Source organism: Dermacentor silvarum, chromosome 5 (genome assembly GCF_013339745.2).
Source record: "Dermacentor silvarum isolate Dsil-2018 chromosome 5, BIME_Dsil_1.4, whole genome shotgun sequence".
Taxonomy (NCBI): domain Eukaryota; kingdom Metazoa; phylum Arthropoda; class Arachnida; order Ixodida; family Ixodidae; genus Dermacentor; species Dermacentor silvarum.
In genome coordinates, this window is record NC_051158.1 from 75796852 (window position 1) to 75819208 (window position 22357).

The following is a 22357-nucleotide window of genomic DNA, read 5'->3' on the forward strand; positions in this document are numbered from 1 at the left end:
AATCGCTTTTTTCGACATATCAACGCACTGTAGTCCGTAGACGTAACTTTGGCGTAGTGAGATTTTGCGGTTTTCTGAGGTCTCCTGACAGACAGAGGAAATAGGTGCAGCCTGACAAAAACCTTTGGCCAATATCTGAGAGTTATAGAGGAAAAGCGTGTAGCTACGGAAAGAACAGTTTTTTGTTGTTGTTCAGCCTCATCATGCATAATCAATTGTGTTATCAAGGATGGAGAACTTTGGCAGTTTCGCGACGTCGTGTGATGAGATGGAGTGGGCGTTCCAAATGCTTTTGCCAATCGTTAAAAGTTAATGGCAGAAAAGGCAGAGAAACCGATTAGAATAGGTTTACGTAATGGCGCCCATGAATAACCGGACAACTAATATCTGCGGCTACCTTTGCTTTTTCTACGGCCAGATTCTTGTTCCCTAAAATTAAAAGAAATTCTTAGGTCTTGCGTGCCAAAACCACGATCTCATTTGGAGGCATGCCGTGTGGGGGATTCTGGATTAATTCTGACCACCTGGGGATTTTGAACGTGCCTGCCATACACGGTACAGGGGCGGTCTTGCATTACACCCCCATTGAAATGCGGCCGCCACGGCCGGGATTTGATCCCGCGACCTTGTGCTTAGCAACGCAATGCCATAGCCGCTAAGCCACCATGGTGGTTATATTTGTTCCCTTGGTTGCACAACAAGCGGATCTTTGTTTTTATACCCATGCAAATTGCCCTACATAGGTTACTGGTAAAGACGACGAAAGGGTTACGGGACAAAGCACGAGACGACGTGCGCAATCCACCTCGTCAGTGGTTTTGTCTCGTCATCTTGTCGTTGAGTTTACCAGGCGTCTGCGTTGCGCAGTTTACTCGGATAATGAAAACCAATTTTACCCCATAGATGTGTTTTTTTTTATTTACATTTCACAGTTTTTTTTTCTTTTTTGGCAGTTTTTTTGTGTCGCGAACATACGCGGATCCGGTTGCCTATTTTTTGTACTCATTAAAGAGTACAAAACCGCAGCGATGGCCTAGCGGTAGAGCATCCGCCTCGTATGCGGGAGGTACCGAGTTCAAATCCCGGTGCCGCCGGGAACCCACCGGTTTTTCTCATGGGTAGAGATGTCCCCTGGCCTGGTGCTCGGCTGTCGTGGGGGTCCACATCTCGAAAGAGGGCCCAATAGAGATTTCAGCTGTTGTCTCTGGGCGCCTCTTGTCCAACCCACAGACGGCCTTGTAGAAGAGCATCCGCCGCGGCTGTGGGAGGCAAGTGCTGCCGCCGGGTACCTACCGGTAAAATAGGTACAAGCGCGCTGCCGGCCTGGTGCTCGGCCATTATGGGACCTGAACGCTTGGAAAGGACATGTTACATGTCCAAATAGGACATGTAGCATGTCCTATTTAGGACATGCTACATCACAGTTCTATTATTGAGCATCCATCGTTGTTCTTCATGATGCTGCCAAAGTTTGGGCCATATCACAGGCATTGCATGAAGCAAAAGCGAACAGGAGTCCACAGGAACATGGAGGCTTAAAGTCATCAACAGTTGAAACAAGGCATGTGCGAGGCGGAAGGAACTGCTTCACCAAACAGAATTGTTTTCTTCAGAGCAACAACTGCTTTCGTTAGAAGCTTTTATATAGCTCACTCTACCGCAATCCCAGCGGGGGTTAAGAAGCTGGGCCCGTTTAATTTTCCTCTCCATTTGGGGGCAAATGAAGGTGACGTATAGAAACGATGCCAAGTTTTAGCGGTTGTTGCCCTGATGAGGACGAGACCCTTTGTCTAAATGTTGGCTCCGGCCTGAGACATCCCTCGTTCGATCACTGTTGATGATTTTCGGAAAGTGTAATGTCTCTTTAATACCGCCGTGTTTATATGCGAGTGACGGTGGTATCCAAATGCTTTGTTGCTACGAGGATTCGTTTTACTTTACGTCGTCATACTGCTTAATCCACAAGTCGCTGTGTGTAGGTGCTGGTAGCATATTTCTTGGCAACATTTCTAATATCCGAATCTACCAGGCGTACAAAAAGCATGTAGTTATAATTTTATGCTTCTTTTCCTCTGTCTTTTTCTATTTCTTTCACATGCACTCTGCGTTGCCCCCTTGTCGCTTCCGGCCTGGCCATCGCTCGGATATGCGCGAACCAAAAGTGCTGGCCGGGGGAGGGTCACAATGCCACTTCCTCCGCCCCGGAAGGCCGCCACAACAAGTCGGTTGGCAATGCCAAGACCTACTTCATCATCCAAGGTAAAAACCTCGGTAAGTGTATTTTTATACGAATACTTCGAAAACAACTTTTAAAGATAAAGTATCTAAGTGGTCCTTTGAAAATGCCAAGTACCGGCAAGCCATTAATCGACGCGGTCCTCCCTTTTCATCTTACAGCGGCCTGCCAACTCTCATTGCGCGTTCTATGCCATTACTTGCCATTACGTATTCAAGGCCCTTGACGTGAAACGCAACTTAGCAGCCCCGACCTTTCCACTGAAATATTGGGAATCGAATACTTAGCGCTGCCACTCGTCCGGCCCCCACCGTCTAACCCAAGGTGTAGTTTTCTAGCGAAACATTGCGTATCCTGCAACTCTTGTGCATTCAGGGTTAGCTTTACCGAAGTTTCAATTCTTATTCACTTCGCATTACTTAGTCATTTCGCATTCCCGTTTGCAAAGTGTTTTCGTGTTATGTTGTTACCAGTTCTTCAAAATGCGTGCCTTTGAAAAAAAGTTAATAAACTGATGATGCTCGAGTTACAACCACGTGAAAACAGACAATGAAGCCGGAGAAAAGGTAATTGGGCACCTATTCATGCGTTTAGCTGAAATCAAGATATAATAAGGAACCGGGAGGTGAAGTGGGCTAACAGACAACATGCTGCACGCGAGTGTTGACGTGTGCAACACTGTCAATTTACATGCGGTGTTGCTTTTTCTGTTGATTTGTATGTAAACAATATTAGCCCTGGAAGTGTTAGGCAGTGGAAGTGGAACTTCTTAAACGCCGGCGTCACGGTTTACATGTGCGTAGGAGCAGGCAATTGACCTATAAACCCTCGCATGCTGCCTCATCGCATCAAGGCTTCGCTCAACGCTGCCTCCCAAGCGCAGTCAGTTTTTTACCGCTGACACAGTAGAAATAGGATTCAGCTTATTTGACTTCGTATGAGCAAGCTACTGTGCAAATGCACGGGCGTCAATGCATCCCTAGCGTAAAGCATTTCTTCTTTGAGTTCCCACATTCATCAGTCGGACATGCCCTTGTGGAGTGTGCTTGCAGCAATTAGACAGCGCAGCAGAAAAGGTTAGAGGCCGGCCTACCAAAAAGTGCCTGAAGGATTAACAAATGCCCTCCCCGGACGTCACTAGCATGTGGCTGCAACAGTCACTATCTAAACAGAACCAAATAAACACCGAAGAGTGTCATATGGACTTCACCAATCGTAAAAAATAAGTAGGGAGGAGAACGGAAACAGCATCGACGACAGATGTGCAAAGAGCACGTTTTAACAGCGGAGCTGTTTAAGCCGACCGTCAGTCCGTAACGCGTAAACAGAAATTCTGGGCCGATCCTGGTGGTATCGCAGAAAGGGTCCAAGCGCAGTGGCACATACCCCTGTGAACTAGCGAAGGTGTTTAAGCCTAGCCCAAATACGTGACCAATACCTTGCGATAGCTAATCGATAGCCAATCAATAGCTAATCAATTATCGATCAATGATCAACAAATTTTGGGAAATGCTGGGGATGACTTGGTGGCTTAGCCTAGACCAAATACGTTGCCAATATCTTGCGATAGCCAGTCAATAGCTAATCAGTAGGCTATCGATATTAGATCAATAATCAATAAATTCCGGAAAAGCATTAACCCGTAAGGCCAGGACCAGCTAGGTGCCGATCAACTGCGATCTTTATTTAGCCATGCGCCACTAGTGCAAGCAACGCAATTATTTTTTTTCGCTCACGTCGTTCCCTATGAACTCATAATTTCTAAAACATCGTACGCGATGAATGAGGTGTCAGAAGTTTGAGAGACAGCTCGATCGGCTGACGCAGCTGATTTCTAGCTTTGAAGAGCTGTGTCGGAGCCACCGGTGGGCACCTGCACCATGGTATATTGAGAAGTGCGCATCCACAGGAACATGACAGAAAGCTGACCAGAAAAGGCTGTAATCTATAGTCGGTAATCCTCCGGGCACAAAAAAAAAAAAAAACTGCGGCACAGCTTCCACAAAGGAGGTCCTCATGCGAACATGCGCCCAATCTTGCACTAGTGTGAAACTTACTATGTTGCAAGCGAAAGCGCGGGTGTGGTGGACCAGTGCCTACCTGAGGCAGGATGTTCTAACTGTAAAAAAAATCAAGTATAACACTAAGAGCGCTATTGCGGTGCTGTTTGCATTCAACTGGTAAAGATGAAGCGCTAGGAACACATTCACCTGTTTATTCAGAACATATTCAGAACATGTTCCAGTTCTGGGCGCTCGGAGGCACTCTCACCTTAGAGCTCGGAACGCGACCGAGATCTCATAGAACCTCGCTCACGTGGCTACTCCCTCAAAAAGGTATGGGAGCAGCTGAAGGTTCAGCTGCTTTCGCCGGATACTGGGGCGAGAGCAATGGCATGTAGACAGTGCACCATAGACAGTGTAGCGTGGTAGCATGACGTTGTGTTAGCAGAGAGCGCCGTTGAAGTCAGCCGTTCACCAACAACATCTGACCGCCGCGCTGGCTTAGCGGCTGGTGTTGCGCGTCTAAGCAAGAGGTCGCGGGATTTCGATTGCGGCGAAATGCAAAAACGCCCATGTCCCATGCTTTGGCAGCACGTTAAAGGTCCACTGGTGGTCAAAATTAATCCGGAGTCCCCCAATACAGCGTGCCTAATAATCAAATCATGGTTTTGGCACGTAAATCCCCAGAATTCAATTCAACAACCTCCTCCTGCCCCTCCAGGCTTCCGCTCGGTCTATTCTCGAGAGGGTTCTGCTTCCCTGCAAACCGAGTTGAAGTTTTTCGGTGAAGCGCAAAGCAAAAAGACACGCGCAGAGCGCTCTCAACGGTAGCATAATGAGTGCGCTTTGTTCTTCCTCTGCATGCATGCACTAGTTGTGCTACACGGAAAAGCCTTCACGACGGCGCACCAACAAGCCCGAACCATTACATGATCGAGTTGGAGCGCGGTAAGATTCACTCGAATGCACCATGAGGGATGAGCAGAAACGTTTGAAGTCTTCTGAATTCCCCAGATTCTAGATGCGATCACTTTGGTAGAAATCACTTTCCGTGAACGTAGGTCGCGAAAGCCAGCGGGCATGTCTTTCGTGTCTGTTGCATATTAATTACACGCTGTTAATATCTTATTGAATTTGAATTTCTGTTCATCTCTTAATGGAGTGGAATTTCTCGTGCACATGATGTCGGTACGTGAAGCATGGACTATGTCAAAGAAATGTCGTTACTGTTTTAGGTTTTCAGAAACAACAGCTTCTTATTACCAGAGCCGGTGCCCTGCCTCAGGGAATTCCTACATTCCTCAAAGAAATCTTGGCTCAAATGAGCTGACTGCCTATGAAGCGCGTGGTGGGTCAGAAGACGAAAATATATTAGGGTGCACAGCTTAATTTGGCGAAATGGGACTAATCGTCGAACTTACGTTGTAATTGACGGGTGCTGCTCCGACGAAGTATGCAGTTCACGAGGCGTACATTGATTGCATTTTAAAACGGCATGGTAAGCAATATAGCTGGCGGCCTTTGAGCGAGATCCGTTAAATGACGGCCAAAAGTCAAAGGCAGTTGCTTATATACGAGGGCAAGAGTGATGACTGATAGAGAATGTAGACAGTGTATCATCGATAATGTAGCGTGGTAGCTTGACGTGTGTTAACGAAGTATTTTAGCTTCTCCTTGCATGTACGTAGTGACTCTAGCACAACAGATGAAAAGCAGACATGTATACACCAGTCAACAGCGTTCATGGCGCCCTTTTGCATCATTGACTTCTACCTGAAAGCATAACTGCTATTATCCACTTTAGACCCTGTCTCTACCCCCATGCATCCACGGCTTTCGTTATCTTAAAAGTTAAACCAGGCATGCTAAGATAAAATATCCTTGTGTAACTCAAAGCTAGATACCCTCGACGTCGTATGTCAAACGTGAAATAATTTCGTGGCCACCGGTTTTCAAGAAAATTTGTACTTTGTCTAAAACATCATTCATTCCCCATCATCCCCGATGACGAGGAATGAATGTATCTTGCCTTTCAAATGCCGCCATATTACGTGACAATGCAAAATATAAAAGTGAAGGCGATCATCTGTCCATGTGGCTAAGAAATCAAAAGACAACTTTAACTGAACAAACCGGAGAAATGGACCCAATACATGTGTATGGAGGTGCTGATGGGAGCATGTGTCCGCAAAATCTGATTAAACAAGTCAATTGTAACAGACTGGTTGATAATAAGAACAGACTTCAATAACTGAGGGGTTGTGCACTGTGAAACGATTTACTCCCTTAAGGGTGCTTTCGGTTTATAACAGACACCGTTTCCTCCTTTACGAGTCGAAAGTGTGAGTTGTAGATCTTTTTGCACCTTTAGGAAACTTAAGGTTGCAAATTGGCTTAGCTTATAAGAGGTTATATGCAACTTATCAGCTGTCCTAACGGTGTCTGCAGCCACACAATTACTTATGTATTGGTGCCTCTTTGCTTATCCTATGACGACAACTGCACGAAATACAGAAATGTTTCACACTCTTTGCGGTTGAATAAACCACCACAAGATGTCCCTCCTCACGCTAATACTGGCGCCCGTGTCTCCATCGTTCCCGTGTTCTGTGAATTGCAGTGCGCATGTTGGCAGCGTAATGCTCCTAATTGTTTAGATTAGTCAGAAAAAAGGGGGAAACACTGGGACGGAGTACCAGGTTATTTAAAAACATGTAGTAATAAGCGTCGAAGACACCCACTGGGCAGTCCGATCGTTAACGTAAAAAAAAAATATCGGAACGTTTTGAAGTCTTCCAAAATTGCCTACTGCACAATTGTCTACTAACAATTAAGCCTACTGATCTCGTGATTTACGCATTTTCGGCGATGATATATTGCAGCTTATATTTCTTCGCCCATTTGGTGCCCACTTCTTAATTTCATCATTCCTCTTGACTAAGTATTTCTTTTCGTTTTCAGGGTAGAGAATGCCTACAAGCCGGCTTACAGGATTCCCAGCTTAAAGGTAAGTTGGCTTATCGCATGCGTCAGATGAGAATTATGCTTTATTCTTAAGTGTAGCAAACTTTGCACGCAATCTTATAAAAATAAAGATAAAGATTAATACACGTTAAAGATTACTCGTCCATTAACGGCAGCCCTGCAAATTACTAACGTGAAGCCAAATTCATCACAGCAATATGAAGACGCCGCCAAAATTCATCTGACCTCCCACAGCTCAAAAGCACGGGACAAAAAAAAAGCAGACAAGTGACAAAGCGCTGACCTACAACCAACGTTACTTGTTGGTAACTACAATTCAATTAGCAACGTTAATTAGCGCGAAATTTAAGTATACTAGAAAGGGGGAAAGAAAAAAGGCAGTAAAATCTCGACAGCGATGTTAGATGTGATTTCTCATCAAGTGCCACTAATATAGCCGCGCAAGTGAACATGCGTACAAAAAAAATTTGACCTCTTTATAAAAAAATTTCCGCTTCCATTCCAACCTGTGAAAGTGGACGTACCGCGAAGCTGTCGCCGACGTTACGCGAGTGCCACCACCACAAGCCGTCGCACCACCGAGATCAATGTAGCGTCCACGACCTAGTTCGCGCCCTTTCCGCTGGCGCTTCGACGCCGCGATGCACGTTAACGGCGTCCATATATGCTTGCGCGAAACCCCTGTTCACGAACTGACCGTCACTGTAATTTTAGGGGCGAAGCTCCTTAAAGCGGCACCCGTTCGTCCCTCGTCGTAGTAGTAGTGTGTAACCAGTCTGAGAAAAAAAATTCCGAAGTTGTGTCCGTAGCGCGGAATCGAACCAGGGACCCCTCGCTTCCGAGCGCGCGTCGTTAGCCCAGTACGCCACGAAGCACACATAGACACAAGCACCACGATGGCAATAAATACCCAACATTAACGAAAGGCCGCGTTTCTAGCGTGTTTCTAACGCGTTTGTGCTAGCGCGTTACGGCCCGTGTAAGAAGCTGGTGTAAGACGCTGTGGCCTCTCCGCCTTACCTTCAACGCGTTTCGAACGCGCTGCCCAAGGCGGTGGCAAGTCAAGTTCAAGTCGAGGAGCGTTTATGAATACGGGGGGTATACTCTCTCAGCAGTCATGTGATGGCGTCGGCAAATGGCTGCGTAAGACGCTGTGGCCGCTACCCCTTACTAGAGAGTACTGCACGTCTCTAACGCGTTTGTGCTAGCGTCCCCTTAAGCGGGAGATCCGATGATTCCCTCCGGAGCTTCGCCCACTCATCATCATTCACCCCGTGGATATGCTGTGATTTTTTTGACAGTCCTTGCCCTGATGTCGATTACGGTCGCCGCCCACTCTGCGCGACCGATGCAACGGACAGAGCGCCAACTCACCAAGGACAGATACATCGCGTGCACACATTCGTCACGGCCGAAGTGCAGCAGATATCCTCATTCTAGTAGATCCTCCACCTGGCCCAAGTGCGTTATTAAACTAATTCAATTTCTCAAAGTAAAGTGGGCCACAAAATTTGTAAAGTACGACTTACACGCAACCTGCAAACGTGATAGCATCGGATTGTAGTTTCAACATACGAGAAAACATAATTCTGTTACGCGGAAACTCAGAAGTACAATAGCTCTGTAGACGAAAATGTTTCTTTGTCGACGCGACCGTGTACACGCATGGAAGCAGAAAATTTGCCGCGGTAGCCATATACAGCTTCGCTGGAAAAGAATAATTTAGGGGTACGTACACGCATGCTACGCTTTTCCTTGCTATATAACCTGTAAGCTTCGTATATTTCGCGCGTATTCCCGTTTTCATGCCATGTTTTCATACTTTCATAGAATGGTTGTGTTGCTGAGATCAAAAGAGACCCAGCGATTCTGCAGTACAGTGTCATGTTGCTACCTACTCCTGTGAACTGGCAACCTGTATGAAAAAGAAAGACTTGTTCGCAACCTTGCAACCTCCATGACGCATAAACACGAGCTACTGGATCAGCTCACACATGACCTTCACCTTTTTATTGTTTTATTTTTGCTGAATCATGGTGCTAACGAGAGAACGATTTATTGCAATGAAATATGGCTTACGCTTTTTCTTCAACAGGGGAACCCGGGGGGAGGGGGGGGAGAGGTTCTGGACTGGCAGTCTATGTTCAGTCTTGCAACACATGAGAACTTGTTGATGAATTTTCAGTTATAGCAATTGACTGTGAAGTTCTCACAATACATTGTATCAATGTATTTTATCGGTTATTTGTGGGCCACCGAGTGGAAACAGTGACCAGTCTTTTTTGTTTTGTTTTTGTGCATCATGTAACAATATTCGAGAATTCTGTTTTATTGCCTGCTATACTGTGGTCTTTGCAGGAGATTTTATTAAATACGTGCATGCAGACAATTCTGCATCACTTGGTCTTAGCAACCTAATTGAATCCAGTGTCTTTACACATAGGACAGTATCACCCACATGTGTTACTGCTTACAATCGAACCACAATATAGACTCATACGTCGTGAACGCAGACAGTGCATTCGAATGTGCTGGTAGATTGCCATCCGACATTGGCGACCACTGCCCCAATTTTCGTGTAGGTTAAAAACCTTCTGTGCCCACTAAATAGGCAGTCATTACTTATCAATCGTTTACTAATGCAAATTTTATTAAATTAAGCAAATAATGATAACCACTGATTGGTCCGAAATGTATGCTCATAGCAGTGCAGATGAAGCATAGAATTCTTATACAAGTTTCTATGATGCATGTTTGCCGTAGGCCACAAAGCACTAACCTTAAAAGAATTTTAAAAAACATGCCTTACCCCGTTGCTCTATAAAATATAAAAAATACAGAGGATAATTTCTTTCTAGCAGGAACCTGGTTAGTCTCAGCACAATTCAAACGTTCAGAAATCACATAAGCAGAGAGCTGCGTAAGCAGGCAAGAAATATTACGCAGAAATGTATGAAAAAAAGTGGCCGCTGTGCTGCGAAGGCAGTTTCGAAAACAATAAATCAAGTCTTCAATAAGACTGATTCTTCTAATGCTATAGGAGGTCTTACAAAAAACGCTTAACCTTAAACGGTGTCGGACTGGCGAATAGTTTAAAAAACGACTTTAATGTTATCCGTAAAATGCACCATATGAAAGATTCAACCTGCCTGATTTCAGTAGAGGCGTCTAACTCCTCTTTCCTTTGCCCTACAAACCCTTCCGAAGTTTTTGCTACGCTGATGACCTCCAAAAATAGCTCCAGCATTACATGGAGGGTCTGTAAGCATAATCAATTAAACTTGTAGATGACCTCCTTCCACCTCACTTATCGTATATACGGGGTGATCATGTTTCAGTTTTGTGGATTTTTTTTAATTGCCAGTTGCAGGTTACATAATTTTAGTGATTGAACTGCATTATTCAAAGAGGCATACATTACTTGCATGAAAAATCGCAAGAACAAATTAGCAAGAATGCACTCATTAAGTTTGTAGCGCCCACCGACGCTGCTCTGCGGGGAAGCTAAAGTCGGCGCTCTCGGCCGGCGCTTTGGGGCCGGCCGCGGATGGCGAGGAGAATAAAGTTGCACGGCGCGTGCCAGCGGCGCAAGCACGGCACGCGCCAGTCCGTTCTGAAAGCCTGCTGAGCTGGTCCTCTTGGTCGGGCGCTCCGCGGCGACCCCTCGGTTTCTTACAAGTTCTTAATTAACTACTTTAAGGCACACATCGCAACTTGCAAATTATATACGGTGAGTTTCCAAAGTGTTTTCACCTGGAAATAATTTCCAGACTCACATCTGTTTGGAGATGCATAAATGCACCATCAAACTCGCCCCAAAAATGCACTGTTGTTCCTCTTAATATTTCAAGAAAACGCACTTTTATTCATTCAAGCACAAAAGAAACTGCACCACTCATGTATTTCGGCCCACGCTTTGGGAAATAAGATATAGAAACTGATGTCCTTCAAGAAATTCCTTTAAGTGCATATGCCTTTCAAACTCACCGGCTAGAATTCGTAAATTGCAATATGTGCCATAAGGTAATTATTAATTAGGAAGTTAATTCGTGAATTCTTGTTAACTAGTCATATATATATGTTTCTATTAATTCTCTTTGAATAATACAGCTCAAGAACAAGAATTATGGTATCAGCCACAGGCGATTTTTAAAAATTCCGAATAACAAAAAAAATGATCGCACCGTATATCGAACTTCTGGATTTTCTTTTGCGTCTTTCCAGGCAGACAAAGTGACAAAGGAATACAAGCCTAGCTAAAGTGATTGTTATCCATAAATTCGGGATGACACACGACATGGGCAACTATCATCCAACATCAATTTTGCCCGTTTAAAAAAAAAACACCAGCAAAACATAGTGCAGCAGTTGCAGATTTTTTTCCTGAATATCGCATGTTTACAGGCTCGCAAAATTGTTTTAGAAAGGCTTTTCTACGAAAGCTGCGTTACTTGCTCAAACAAAAATTATCTTTCGATATAAGATTTTCACACTCGTCCTTTCTGTTGATTTTAGCAAATCTATCGACTGCATTGATCATGATATTTTAGGCAGACCTTACACATACGGCGTAACAGGAGATCTGCTTAAGCTCATAAGGTCATACCTTGAAAAAAGAACTGCGGCATTCTGTGTTTGTCAATGGTTTTAGTTCCAGTTTATACTGTATGATATTCGGAGTACCACAGGGCGCCATCTTGGGTGCGTTTCTTTTTAACTTGAATGTAAATTATCTTGTCGATATCTCTGATAAATCAAAATGCATAATATATACACGTGACAATAGCTCGATACATGTCCCCGACACTAGCTCTCGCAGCTTATCATTGATGCAGCTGCCAGCTGGCCGCTGCATCAATGATAAGTATAGGACCCTCAATGATAAGTATAGGACCGGCCAATATCAGACAGCGGAATGTTGTAGGCCACTTCGATGGCACTGGAGGTGCACTTTCTCCGACGCTTCTTATAGTAAATTCCACTGGCGGATCTGGAGCAAGTTTTTTTGCTCCGCGGCCGAGAATTTGATTTCCACTGGCGGATCCAGAGCAAGATCGCATGTTCCACTGGGCGATTTGGGGCAACTTGCTCCGCGACGGAGCGCTCCGCGTTGATCCGTCTTATAGAGCCGGATTTCGCCGGAACTCCAGCGACTAGGCGCCGTCACTTCCGGAACAATCGGGTACGTCGGTTGCTTGCAGCGCTTTTTCAAGCGCTGTCTGGTAACCCTGTGGCGTTGTTTACAGTTCTGAAATGGCGTCGTTCGACCCTGCCGGATTGCTCGTTGCTTTGAGCGACAGCGACAGTTCGCACAGTTCCTCTTCAGAAAGCAGCAGCAGCAGCAGCGATGAGGATGAGTCGTACGTACTGTACGAAATTGTATTTAATGAAATGTTTGCAGAGCCTCCGCACAAACGCCCCAAAATCGTCGGCTACGTCGAAGAAGACGCGAAGTGCAGTTGCCGCTGTGCCTAGAACAATTGGGCGGATTTTCGGTTGATCCGAAATCCAGGAGTCTGCACATTTTGCTTGAGTGGAAAAAGCGCGCACTCGTTGTGCGCACCGTCGTCCTCTTGAACCTGTGGGACACGTCGTGCGCATATATGAAAGGCCCCCCCCCCCCCCCCCCCCACTCCCATGGACATCTTTCGCAATTGCCTAACTGCTACTTTCTATTGTCTCTCTCGGAAGCGATTACGCGAGGGTGCCAAGACAACATCCGGATACCCTAGCTTCCAGCCGTCCCTTGAGTTGCCCGTGGAAGCTTTGTTGTACTGATGCGAGCATCAGCGAACCTCGGCGTTCTGAAGAACTGCGATGGTGAAGCATGTCTTGACAGCCTTCTACTGGGCCTGTGTACTTGGCAACACATTTTTCTTTGACCACAGATGTAACTCCAACACTGGGGCTGAATATGAGCACAACGTCAAGGAGACAGAGCTGGCCGCCCAGTCAAGGTTTGCCGCTAATGACGTCAATATTCGCATAGATTACTTTCTAGCCTTCCTTTATATGCCCGAGAAGAGAACCATACCCTTCCAGTCTGGAATAGGGGTATGCTGCCTGCCGCATTTTTACACTTAATGGTTTTTGTAAGTGCCCCGAGTGACAAAAAAAAAACAATTTCACCTCTGTAGAATGATTATTATGCATTTTCTGTGGCGTCCTCATGTATGAAGACATCTTTACTCAAACCTACTTTTACGGCAGAGCTGTGCATGGCTAGGCGAAACCAAAATCCGTCTGGTCAACTTGCGCAGAAATGTGGGCTGATCCTGGCGATAGTGCGGAAACGGTCCAAGCGTAATAGCACATACCCCTGTGGACTCCGAGTGGTGGGCTCGGGGACCTGTAATGCGCCCTTGAACTACCCTTGTCACACGTAAAAGAGAAAAGAGGCGCGCCATTGACTGCGCCGTCAGTGACGTCGTCCTCTGCGTCGCAGCCGAGCGCGCGTGCCGCAGTTTCTCTCCGACTTAAACACGGGTAGTCCACGCATCGTACGAACTCCCGAACAGCAGACATGTTACGAAGAAAAGCGCCGACAGCAGCGCAGTGAGAGAGCTCGTGTTCGCCGTGCCGATGCTGCAGTCCGGGGACACGAACAGGCCCGGGTGGCCGAGCGCAAGCAGCAACTGCGTAGCTAAGATCCGGCAGCCCACCAAGCCGCCGTTTAATGAACCGTTCGGATTAACCCAGTGATGAACACCGGGGTCTCACGTTTCAGCTCCGATGTTTAACCATCTACACGAAGTGCTTGAACGGTGACATTTTGGTTCATAAGGATGCTCAGTCGTTTTGCAACCCTTCGTGGTTGCGATGCACACGAATATGTCGCTTTTTCGGAAGCAGACCCCGGATCTTGCTGCACACATCTCGTACTTCCCTTGACCTCCGAGGTCAACATTTTTATGTGAAGAAGTAAACGTTCAGTAGCCCATCTGTATGCACACTTTAAAAAATATACTTGATAAAAATACATCTCACTTAAACAACATTTCGTAGGCATTTTCTTGTTTCATTTTCTGTTTCTTCTTACGATAACAAATTAATTATTTGTTCGTATGGTAACAAAATACAGAGCTTCTCAGATCCCTGTAATTTTTTCACTCATTAAGAATATCTCACACTTCGTAACGCGTCATCTCAGAGGCCAGCGTCAGAAACATAGCCACCAGCGATAGCCAAGAAAGTTTTTCCCCATTGCGGTGACGTGGGTCAGGCGTTGATAGAGTCCTGCTGCGTCTCTCGGTATCTGATAAGAGAAATGGAAGCGAAATGAATTATTGCAGCGCACATAGCAAGCAAGCTTCATTGCTTGAGTTACATCAAAGAAAGTGGGAGTGAAGCCATGGTGTGTACGTTTGTACACAAGGTTCAAAATGCGGACACAGCCATTTCATAAAACAAGCTGAAATACAATCTTGACTGCCCTGTGCTCTCCAGAATAATTGCTGACAAAAATGCTCTGTAAATTCTTTCAAACGGTATTAACTAATTAGCCGTTATTCTTTTGCGCTCACGGAGTCCAGTGACGTGTGATCGTATTTGTCATTGATGCGGGCGAATGCCAGGAAATTAAGGTACTGTACGTGCCAGACCAATTCAACCAGTGCGTTTCGTTTTCCCAAGTTTTCTTCCAAGGACTCATTCTTCACGTGAGGCTAGCACGTAATTCGCGCTCGCGGCATCCCGCCTGCGCTCTCCGCACCCAGAGAAAAATGCTGCTAACAACGGAAGCGCGCACATAACGAAAAGTTTCTTAACGGAACTGGATGCTTAAGCTAGTCCACTACGCTTTTGGTTAGACTGCAAACAAAACACTTTCTGGTAAAAGCAAGGACAACATGTCCACTCCGGTACCCAGTGCTTGATAATGTACAGTAGCATATGCACCACGGTGGCTGAGTGGCAAAGGCGTCACGCTGCTCAGCAGGAGGTCACGTGTTCCAAACCCGGTCGCAGCAGCCGCATCCCTATGGGGGCCGGAATGCACAAACTTTCGTGTAGCGTGCTTTGGATGCGCGTTAAAGAACCCCAGGTGGTCAAAATTAACCCGTAGCCCTCAACAGCGGCGCTTCAATCACAAACCGCCGTGCTCTTTCAGGACGTTAAACCCCGCAATTTAATTGTGTAGTAGCCGTAGACGGGGGCACCAGTGACAAACGCGCGTTACAAGAACTCAGCTGACGGGGGAACACGTATACAACTACAGCGCTCTTTCGCTGGCGTCTTTTCTTCGCGACGACGCTCAGCTGTATTTGGCAACAGGGCTGGTCTCATGCCAGCAGCGCTAAATCGGGCCCCGTTGAGTGACAGCGCGGAGAGAAGGCGCAGCAGTATAGAGAAGGGATGTTTTGCCGCAACGCGCGACCTGTTTTCTTTTCGCTGGGCCGCGGTGGCGACTGCGGGCTGCTTGTATACCGGAAATATCGGATCAGCGATCTTGACACGCCGGCCTGCTTTCCCTCGCGTGCCACCACACCGCGCGTCGCATGTATGTAACGCGCAGGAACGCGTGCTTGAAACCGCACCTCCTTCTCCCCCGTTTCCTCCCCTCCATTTCTTGCTTCATTTTTTATGCATCCTGCTTAGCGTTTTATGCGCGCCCGCTCGTTGTGTTTGTTTCGGTTACATCATGAGCTCGCCCGGATAAGGTAGCGCCGTGGGAAGGGGTAGGGTTACAGAATAAGAAGTGAAGAGGGCGGACATCTTTCGAAGTGGCGGTGGCAGCAGTGTTGTGGATAGTTGCTCGGCGTTTGGCGGGATAATTTTGAAGACGTTACCGCCCTGATCAATGGCCATATGCAGGCCTACAAGAAAGGCATCTTTGACTGATGGCGTTGCAACATTCCGGCATTGTCACTGAAAGCGTAAGAAATAATTCGAGTTATCTGCTAAAGGTAGGCGGGCTGTTTATAATGATGACAACGCAGTTGTCCTCACCATAGGCAGGCTGTTGCGAGAACGAAGTGAGACCCATGGCCAGAAGGCAATAGACATAGATGAGTTCAATAATGTGGCTGCTTGGGGGCGTTGGTAAGACATGACAAAAACTTCAAGCGCACAAACGGACGACGACGGTGAAATAAGGCTGAGACACACGAGCGCAACTAGTTTGAGCTCCCTACTTTAACATAAACGGCGCATAGTACACCGTATACATAGAAAAGAGTATATATAGAAAAGAACACTTTCTTTTTATCAAAAAGATGCAGAAGACTGTGGGTGGGTCAAAGCTTCCGCTAACAGCTTCATGGCGGCCCATATCTCATTCGGTACAAAGCAGTTTTACCTCGCAGCATGCGTGCGACGCTGCAGTAAATATCAAAGTATATATGAGCTAGATAAAACAATAATAAGAAAATGCATAGCTGAGAAAAAGTACATCAGTCAGATTATGCAAAAGAGCATCAAGGTTCATTATTACTCAGGCAAAAATTATTTATTTGCGTAGAGGAAAACATTTTTAGGTATGGTTGGGTAGATCTTAAAATGTCAACTGCAAGAGAGAAATAAGGATTTAGAGGAAAGATTCTAGACACGTGTATAAAATTGACAAGAACATCAGTTATCTTCAGAAAGGTAGCGTGGGAGAACATTTAAAGCGCTGCATGAATTCGAAGTATACATTATAAGTGATCAGCTAAAAGTACAGAAAACTTCTACTAATGAAATATACAGCCCACTGCTGGAGCACTCAGAAGATATAGAGCCCCTAGTTTCAGCGCTGTCGGAGGCGCTGTTACCATCGAGCTGGGAACGCGACTGAGGCCGGAAAGAACCGTGGTCACGTTGTTTCTCTGATTTGTCTAGGAGCAGCCAGAATTGTTGCGGCTACTATCTTTACTGGACTCCGGCATTACTTCAAACGGAGTCGGAGCACGGTTGGAAGCAGTCCAATGTGCTAAAGAAAGGCATTTAAATCTGTTTGAGACAAGTTCCCGAGGATGATGTCGCAGCTTCGATTTGCTCGTCAGTGGCATTGGCTTTTCGTGGTGGTCACGTGGTGGACTACCCGACGTGCAATATTTTAATGTGAAGGCCTCCATCACCATGCCTGTCGCGGCCAAGCTGTAACTTAGACAATGTATAAAGCCAAATCATCCAATTTAGCCAAAATTACGTGTATTGTAATCTCCAACTGAGTCCTTATCTCAGGGTGCTTGATCCAGATTGTAAAGAACGAGTTTTACGCCGTGCTTACTTTTGAATCTCGGACCTGTTGTGTTTGATGCTGATGAGATCCAGTTTGATCTCGTGGTGCCGAGCGCTTATCAAACCCCCAATCACCAAACCGCGCCTTCGCCACCACTCCCGATGACACCCTCGATATGTTCTCGAACAACATCGATAAACAACGCACCGGCCGAGATATATTAGGATAGCGGTAAGTGGTAGACACGTGTGTAGTTTATTGACCGTTAGGGCTCATGAACACGTGGCTCAGACTGCATCCAAACGTGCCATTCGGTAAACGTCCATCACAGGCTATGCCGTTAGCTCACGTTCATCCTACCTCTCCTGCTGTTCTTGGAGAAAAGAGAACAGACGCGGAAAAGCGCGATGATTTCGTAACGGCACCACCATCGTCGCCCACAGCGCCAACAAGGAGACGTTGCCAAACTGAGCACTCGTGACAGCGCCAATGCACGACGCATAGGCGAGAGTCCCCGGAAGGTGCCGACAACCAATGCAAGTTCCTCAATCCATTGTTTTTAATTTGGCTTAACAATATATTGTAACCGATCCTCAGTAAACCGAATGTCAGAGCATTCAAAGGAATCATTGCCTGCCGAAAAGTATGGTAATTTTCGTTTATGAGGAAGTGCGTGGGCTTAACAAATACGTGTAACTATCCACAGTGTTCGCCTTGTTAATACATGAATAAATAAATGAATGAACTAATCATATCATAGTGAAATAATCAGTACATAAATATCAATAATTCAAACAAGTATTACGTAAATAAATAAGTATTTTATTATTCGGTGCCTGACAATGTGTCGCCAGTCTTCACACGGACTTTGGATATTTGTCACTTGAGATACTACCTATACTTGCATGATTCGACGACTACAGCGTCAAGTCGGTCTTTTGAGGCTGCCCTTCGAGGCTTTTTTGACTGTTTAGTCAAACACAAGAGACAACAAGATGTCCCATGAACGTATAATGACGCTGTGAGCAATATATACAAAAAAACGAAGACAAAAAAACGTTCATACAAGGTGGCCGCGAGATTCCTTGATGTGGCATACCTGCCCGATACCTAGAGCTTTATGTTATAGAGACATAATCAGGCTGCCTGGGCGAAGTTGCCCGGTCATATTTATCGGCGAGTTAGCATTCTCCTGGAATGCGATTCGCGATCACGTGGTAACCTGGGTACTCTGTGCGATCATAGACTAGACAAGGCGACATCAAATCTGCCGAACAAGGACACCGTTTCTAAAATCACAAATTGTTTTAAAGCAAAACTTTATACGTCTAGGCGAAATCATATAAGGCTAGGCCAAATCGCCCGTGTACAGAAAACTATCATCATCAGCATTGGCTCGAGCGTCGTCGTCTTCTTCCGCAGCTGGGTCGTTGGCGCCCCTCGCGTTGCGCTCGTGCTCGTGCCACTGCTCCCGCGTTCATCGCCGTCTTCTTCCACAGCTGGATAAAGTTGCCGCTCATCATTACAGCGTAGCAAACCATCCGCAATAAGTCTGAAAACGTCGAGCCCACATTGTTCAAACTCAGTAGCGAAATGGCTTAGATACAAATGTATTGACTAGGGTGACGTTAGGACAACATGCCGTCAATTCCGCGCGGCAAACTAAGCGTGGCAATTTAGTGAACAGGCAACAGCTCGGGTCGCTATTCTTATAATTATTCATGAAGTAGCGAACAAAACGGTCGTGTAAGCACGACTTTAAGTTAGCACAAAACGCTGTCAGAACTAATGCTTGCCGTGGACACCATTTAGGCAAAAATGTGAAGACGCAATATGCCCCTCATGAACTCCGAGATTCTCGATGCAGAACAGGTTCCGGCATTCTGGGAGGGCATAGGCATTACGCCAGTGGTGCACACATCTCTCTTCAAGTCATATTAGATCTTCTGTCTGCAAATTTTGGAATAGCTGGTCAGGTAGCCTTTATTCAAGTCTTCCATGAGGTCCACCTATGGGTCCATGGTGTCCTCATCCCGCACCTGAGGTATAACTCCCTGAGAGTACCAAAACACAATCTTCCTTGGCCATGCTTTCGAGCACTGAAAGCATCGTATAAGCAATAGGCGGAACCAGAAACACTTCCTCACAGCCTGGTTTGTACGCTACCTGTGGAAAATACCAAGCCTGGCACCTCCAGGTCCCGCAAACTCCCCGATTACCATAATCTTGCTATGCACCTCACTCACCGCAGTAGCTCAGTGGCAATGACGTTACGCTGCTCATCTAGTGGTCACGGGTTCAATCTCAGCCACGGCGACTGCATTCCGGTGGGTATAGGTGTAGGTATAGATATAGGTGCGAGTTGAAGAACCACAGGTGCTTAAAACCAATCAAGAGTCCCCTGCTACGGCGGGGTTCATAAACCGATTGTAGTTTTCGAACGTAAAATACCAAAATAATAGTTATTCTTACACCTCCATTTCTGCCTTGTTATTGAAATTTGATCTACGAGTATTAATTGTTACACACATACAAAGCCGGGTAGGCTTCAATGCTGAGTATTTGACTATGTCATTAATATTTGTATTCTCTCCTCGCGTATTATCTTCTATCCCGGTCGCGGCGGTCGCATTTCGATGGAGGCGAAATGCAAAAATGCCCGTGTGCTTGCGTTTTAGTGCATGTTAGAGAACCCCAGGTGGTCAAAATGAATCCGGAGCCCTCCACTACGGCGTGCCTTATAATCAGAACTGGTTTTGGCTCGTAAAACCCAAGGAAGAAGAAGAAGAAGTAGAATCTTCTTCCTTCCTGCGTTTGACATAACGCCACAGCTAATAAGTCTCCGGAATATGCGTCAGTTCATACATATCAGCCCGTTTTACTTACAATGATTCTTTCAGTGCAAATGAATTTCTTTAAGAGAATCAGCCACATATTAACTACTAAGCTCGCAACGACAAAGCAGCGACCTCGTTCGCGTGGTGCCGCCACTCAATAGGGGAAGACGAAGAACAGTCGCCGGTGATACTGGTTGCGTCCGCATCCAGCTGACCTCAACAAATCACCGCTATACGCTCACGGAGTGCTTTACGAGCGCAAACGTCCGGTAGCACCGAAGCCTTTAGGTAAAGGGATGGCTGCGACCAACAAACCCACGACTCCATCGGCCCCGACAGCGTCGGTCAAATCACCGCTGGTTCAGCCACCGCCAGTGCAGCCGCCACCCATGGCGTATAACTCAACCACGACGAACCTGGACGTCCTGCTGGACGTGGACCATCTACCCGAGTTGCAACCGGCGCCGGCCCCCGTTGTCTCAGCTGGCGGAGGCGGTGTTGCCGCCCTGCTATCGCCCATCATGGCGGGTCCTCCGCAGAGTCGAGCGTCTCCGGCTAAAAACGCCGTCAGCGTGAACCCGCTGCAGTTCACCAAGGCTCTGGCTGTCGGGGACACCCGGATGAAGCAGAAAGCCGAACTGGCCCGCGAACGACGCGCCAACCTCATCTACGGCACGGCCATTTTCGTAGCGATGGCCCTTCTGCTGACCGTCGTCGGGGCGACCGTCTTTGGCGACCACGGTAACGACGACGCCCAGCATACTATCATCATCGGTCGATCGCCCGCGGGCAACTACACCGGCAGTCTAGACGACACGGACGTCGACGGTGACCGCGGTCAGCTGAGGGAGATGCCGGGAAACGTTGTGGGAGAAAGACTAACGTCCATTGCCTCGATCGACAATGGCGACGACGTGGAGGTACTTTCTACATCTGACAACTTGGAATACGTTGAAACTGTTGCCACGCTGAGCCACGCACCGCGAGAAAGAAGTTGGTATTACTGAAGGTCCCGAGTGTTTACAAGCTTCCGAGTGCTAGTGAACGACCGGAGTGACTCACTAGTGCAGAACATTGTGAGTGCGTGTGCCTTGAGGACCTGGAACGCTAAGGGATGAAAGGATGCAAATATTCCTTCTCGAGAACGATGACATATACCTGGAATTCCTAACGAAACATTAAAAATAAATATAGGTGCAGGACACAGCGCGCGTACTACGTACCCACAATGACTAAATACATCCCCGCATGGGAAATTATACGCCCGCCAATGCCCAATGCTCTCCCCTACTCATTATTTCTTATCCTACTGCTAGTACTGCTGCTCGCACTGCTATCGTACTCACCAGTTGCAACGCACCACACTTATATATACACAGCGCAGGATAACCCGCGTTCTTATTCGCTGAGCAATGCATTTTTCAACAGGCTGGAATGATAACGTTCTCTCCAACGCAACCGTACAAAAAAAATTATGCAGATCTAGCGCACCTGTTAGAACGTTTATCAAACAGCTTTCGTGAAGCGGTCAATGAAAAGCTATAAATCCATCATCAGCCTATATTTATATCCACTGCAGGACGAAGACCACTCCCTGTGCTCTCCAATTACCCCTGTCTTGCGCTAGCTGATTTCAACATTCAGAGACAGGAAGAGAGCGGTGTGGATCAGAGAACAAACGGGGATAACCAATATTGTAGTAGAAATTAAGCGAAAGAAATGGAGCTGGGCAGGCCATGTAATGCGTACGGTGGATAACCGGTGGACCATTAGAGTTACAGAATGGATACCAAGAGACGGGAAGCGTATAGTCGAGGACGGCAGAAAACTGGGTGGGGTGATGAAGTTAGGAAATTTGCTATAATTTCAGCTATCACCATGTTGGGCCTACGTCTTTGGCCTAAAGGGAACTGGCACGCCCGTGTGCACTGGCGTACAAGCGCTAGGCAATATGCCGACTCATAATTATACAGGCTTGTGTTTCTTTTTGTTTTGCATTTCTTTTTAATTTATTTTAAATGTACCGGTCGCTTCTTGGCCAGTCCCCCGTTGTTGGTGTGTGCCATAGTAAGCAAATCATAATCATCAACACGGGGCAATCATTTCAAAGAGCTAGCTTGCATTGGCACCATGTGTA

General features: G+C 46.6%; 1 protein-coding gene across 5 annotated transcripts in view; it reads left to right on the forward strand.

Annotated features, from left to right (window-relative positions):
- Positions 1-22357, forward strand: part of LOC119453494 (calcium-binding protein E63-1) — a 160321-nt gene that overhangs the window by 102683 nt on the left and 35281 nt on the right. For all 5 annotated transcript variants that reach the window (XM_049668185.1, XM_049668186.1, XM_049668187.1 and 2 more), the window contains exons 3-4: positions 2163-2271; positions 7201-7246. In XM_049668185.1, the coding sequence (XP_049524142.1) occupies positions 2185-2271; positions 7201-7246 (133 nt within the window). In that variant the 5' untranslated portion in view covers positions 2163-2184. The remainder of the gene's footprint in view (positions 1-2162; positions 2272-7200; positions 7247-22357) is intronic.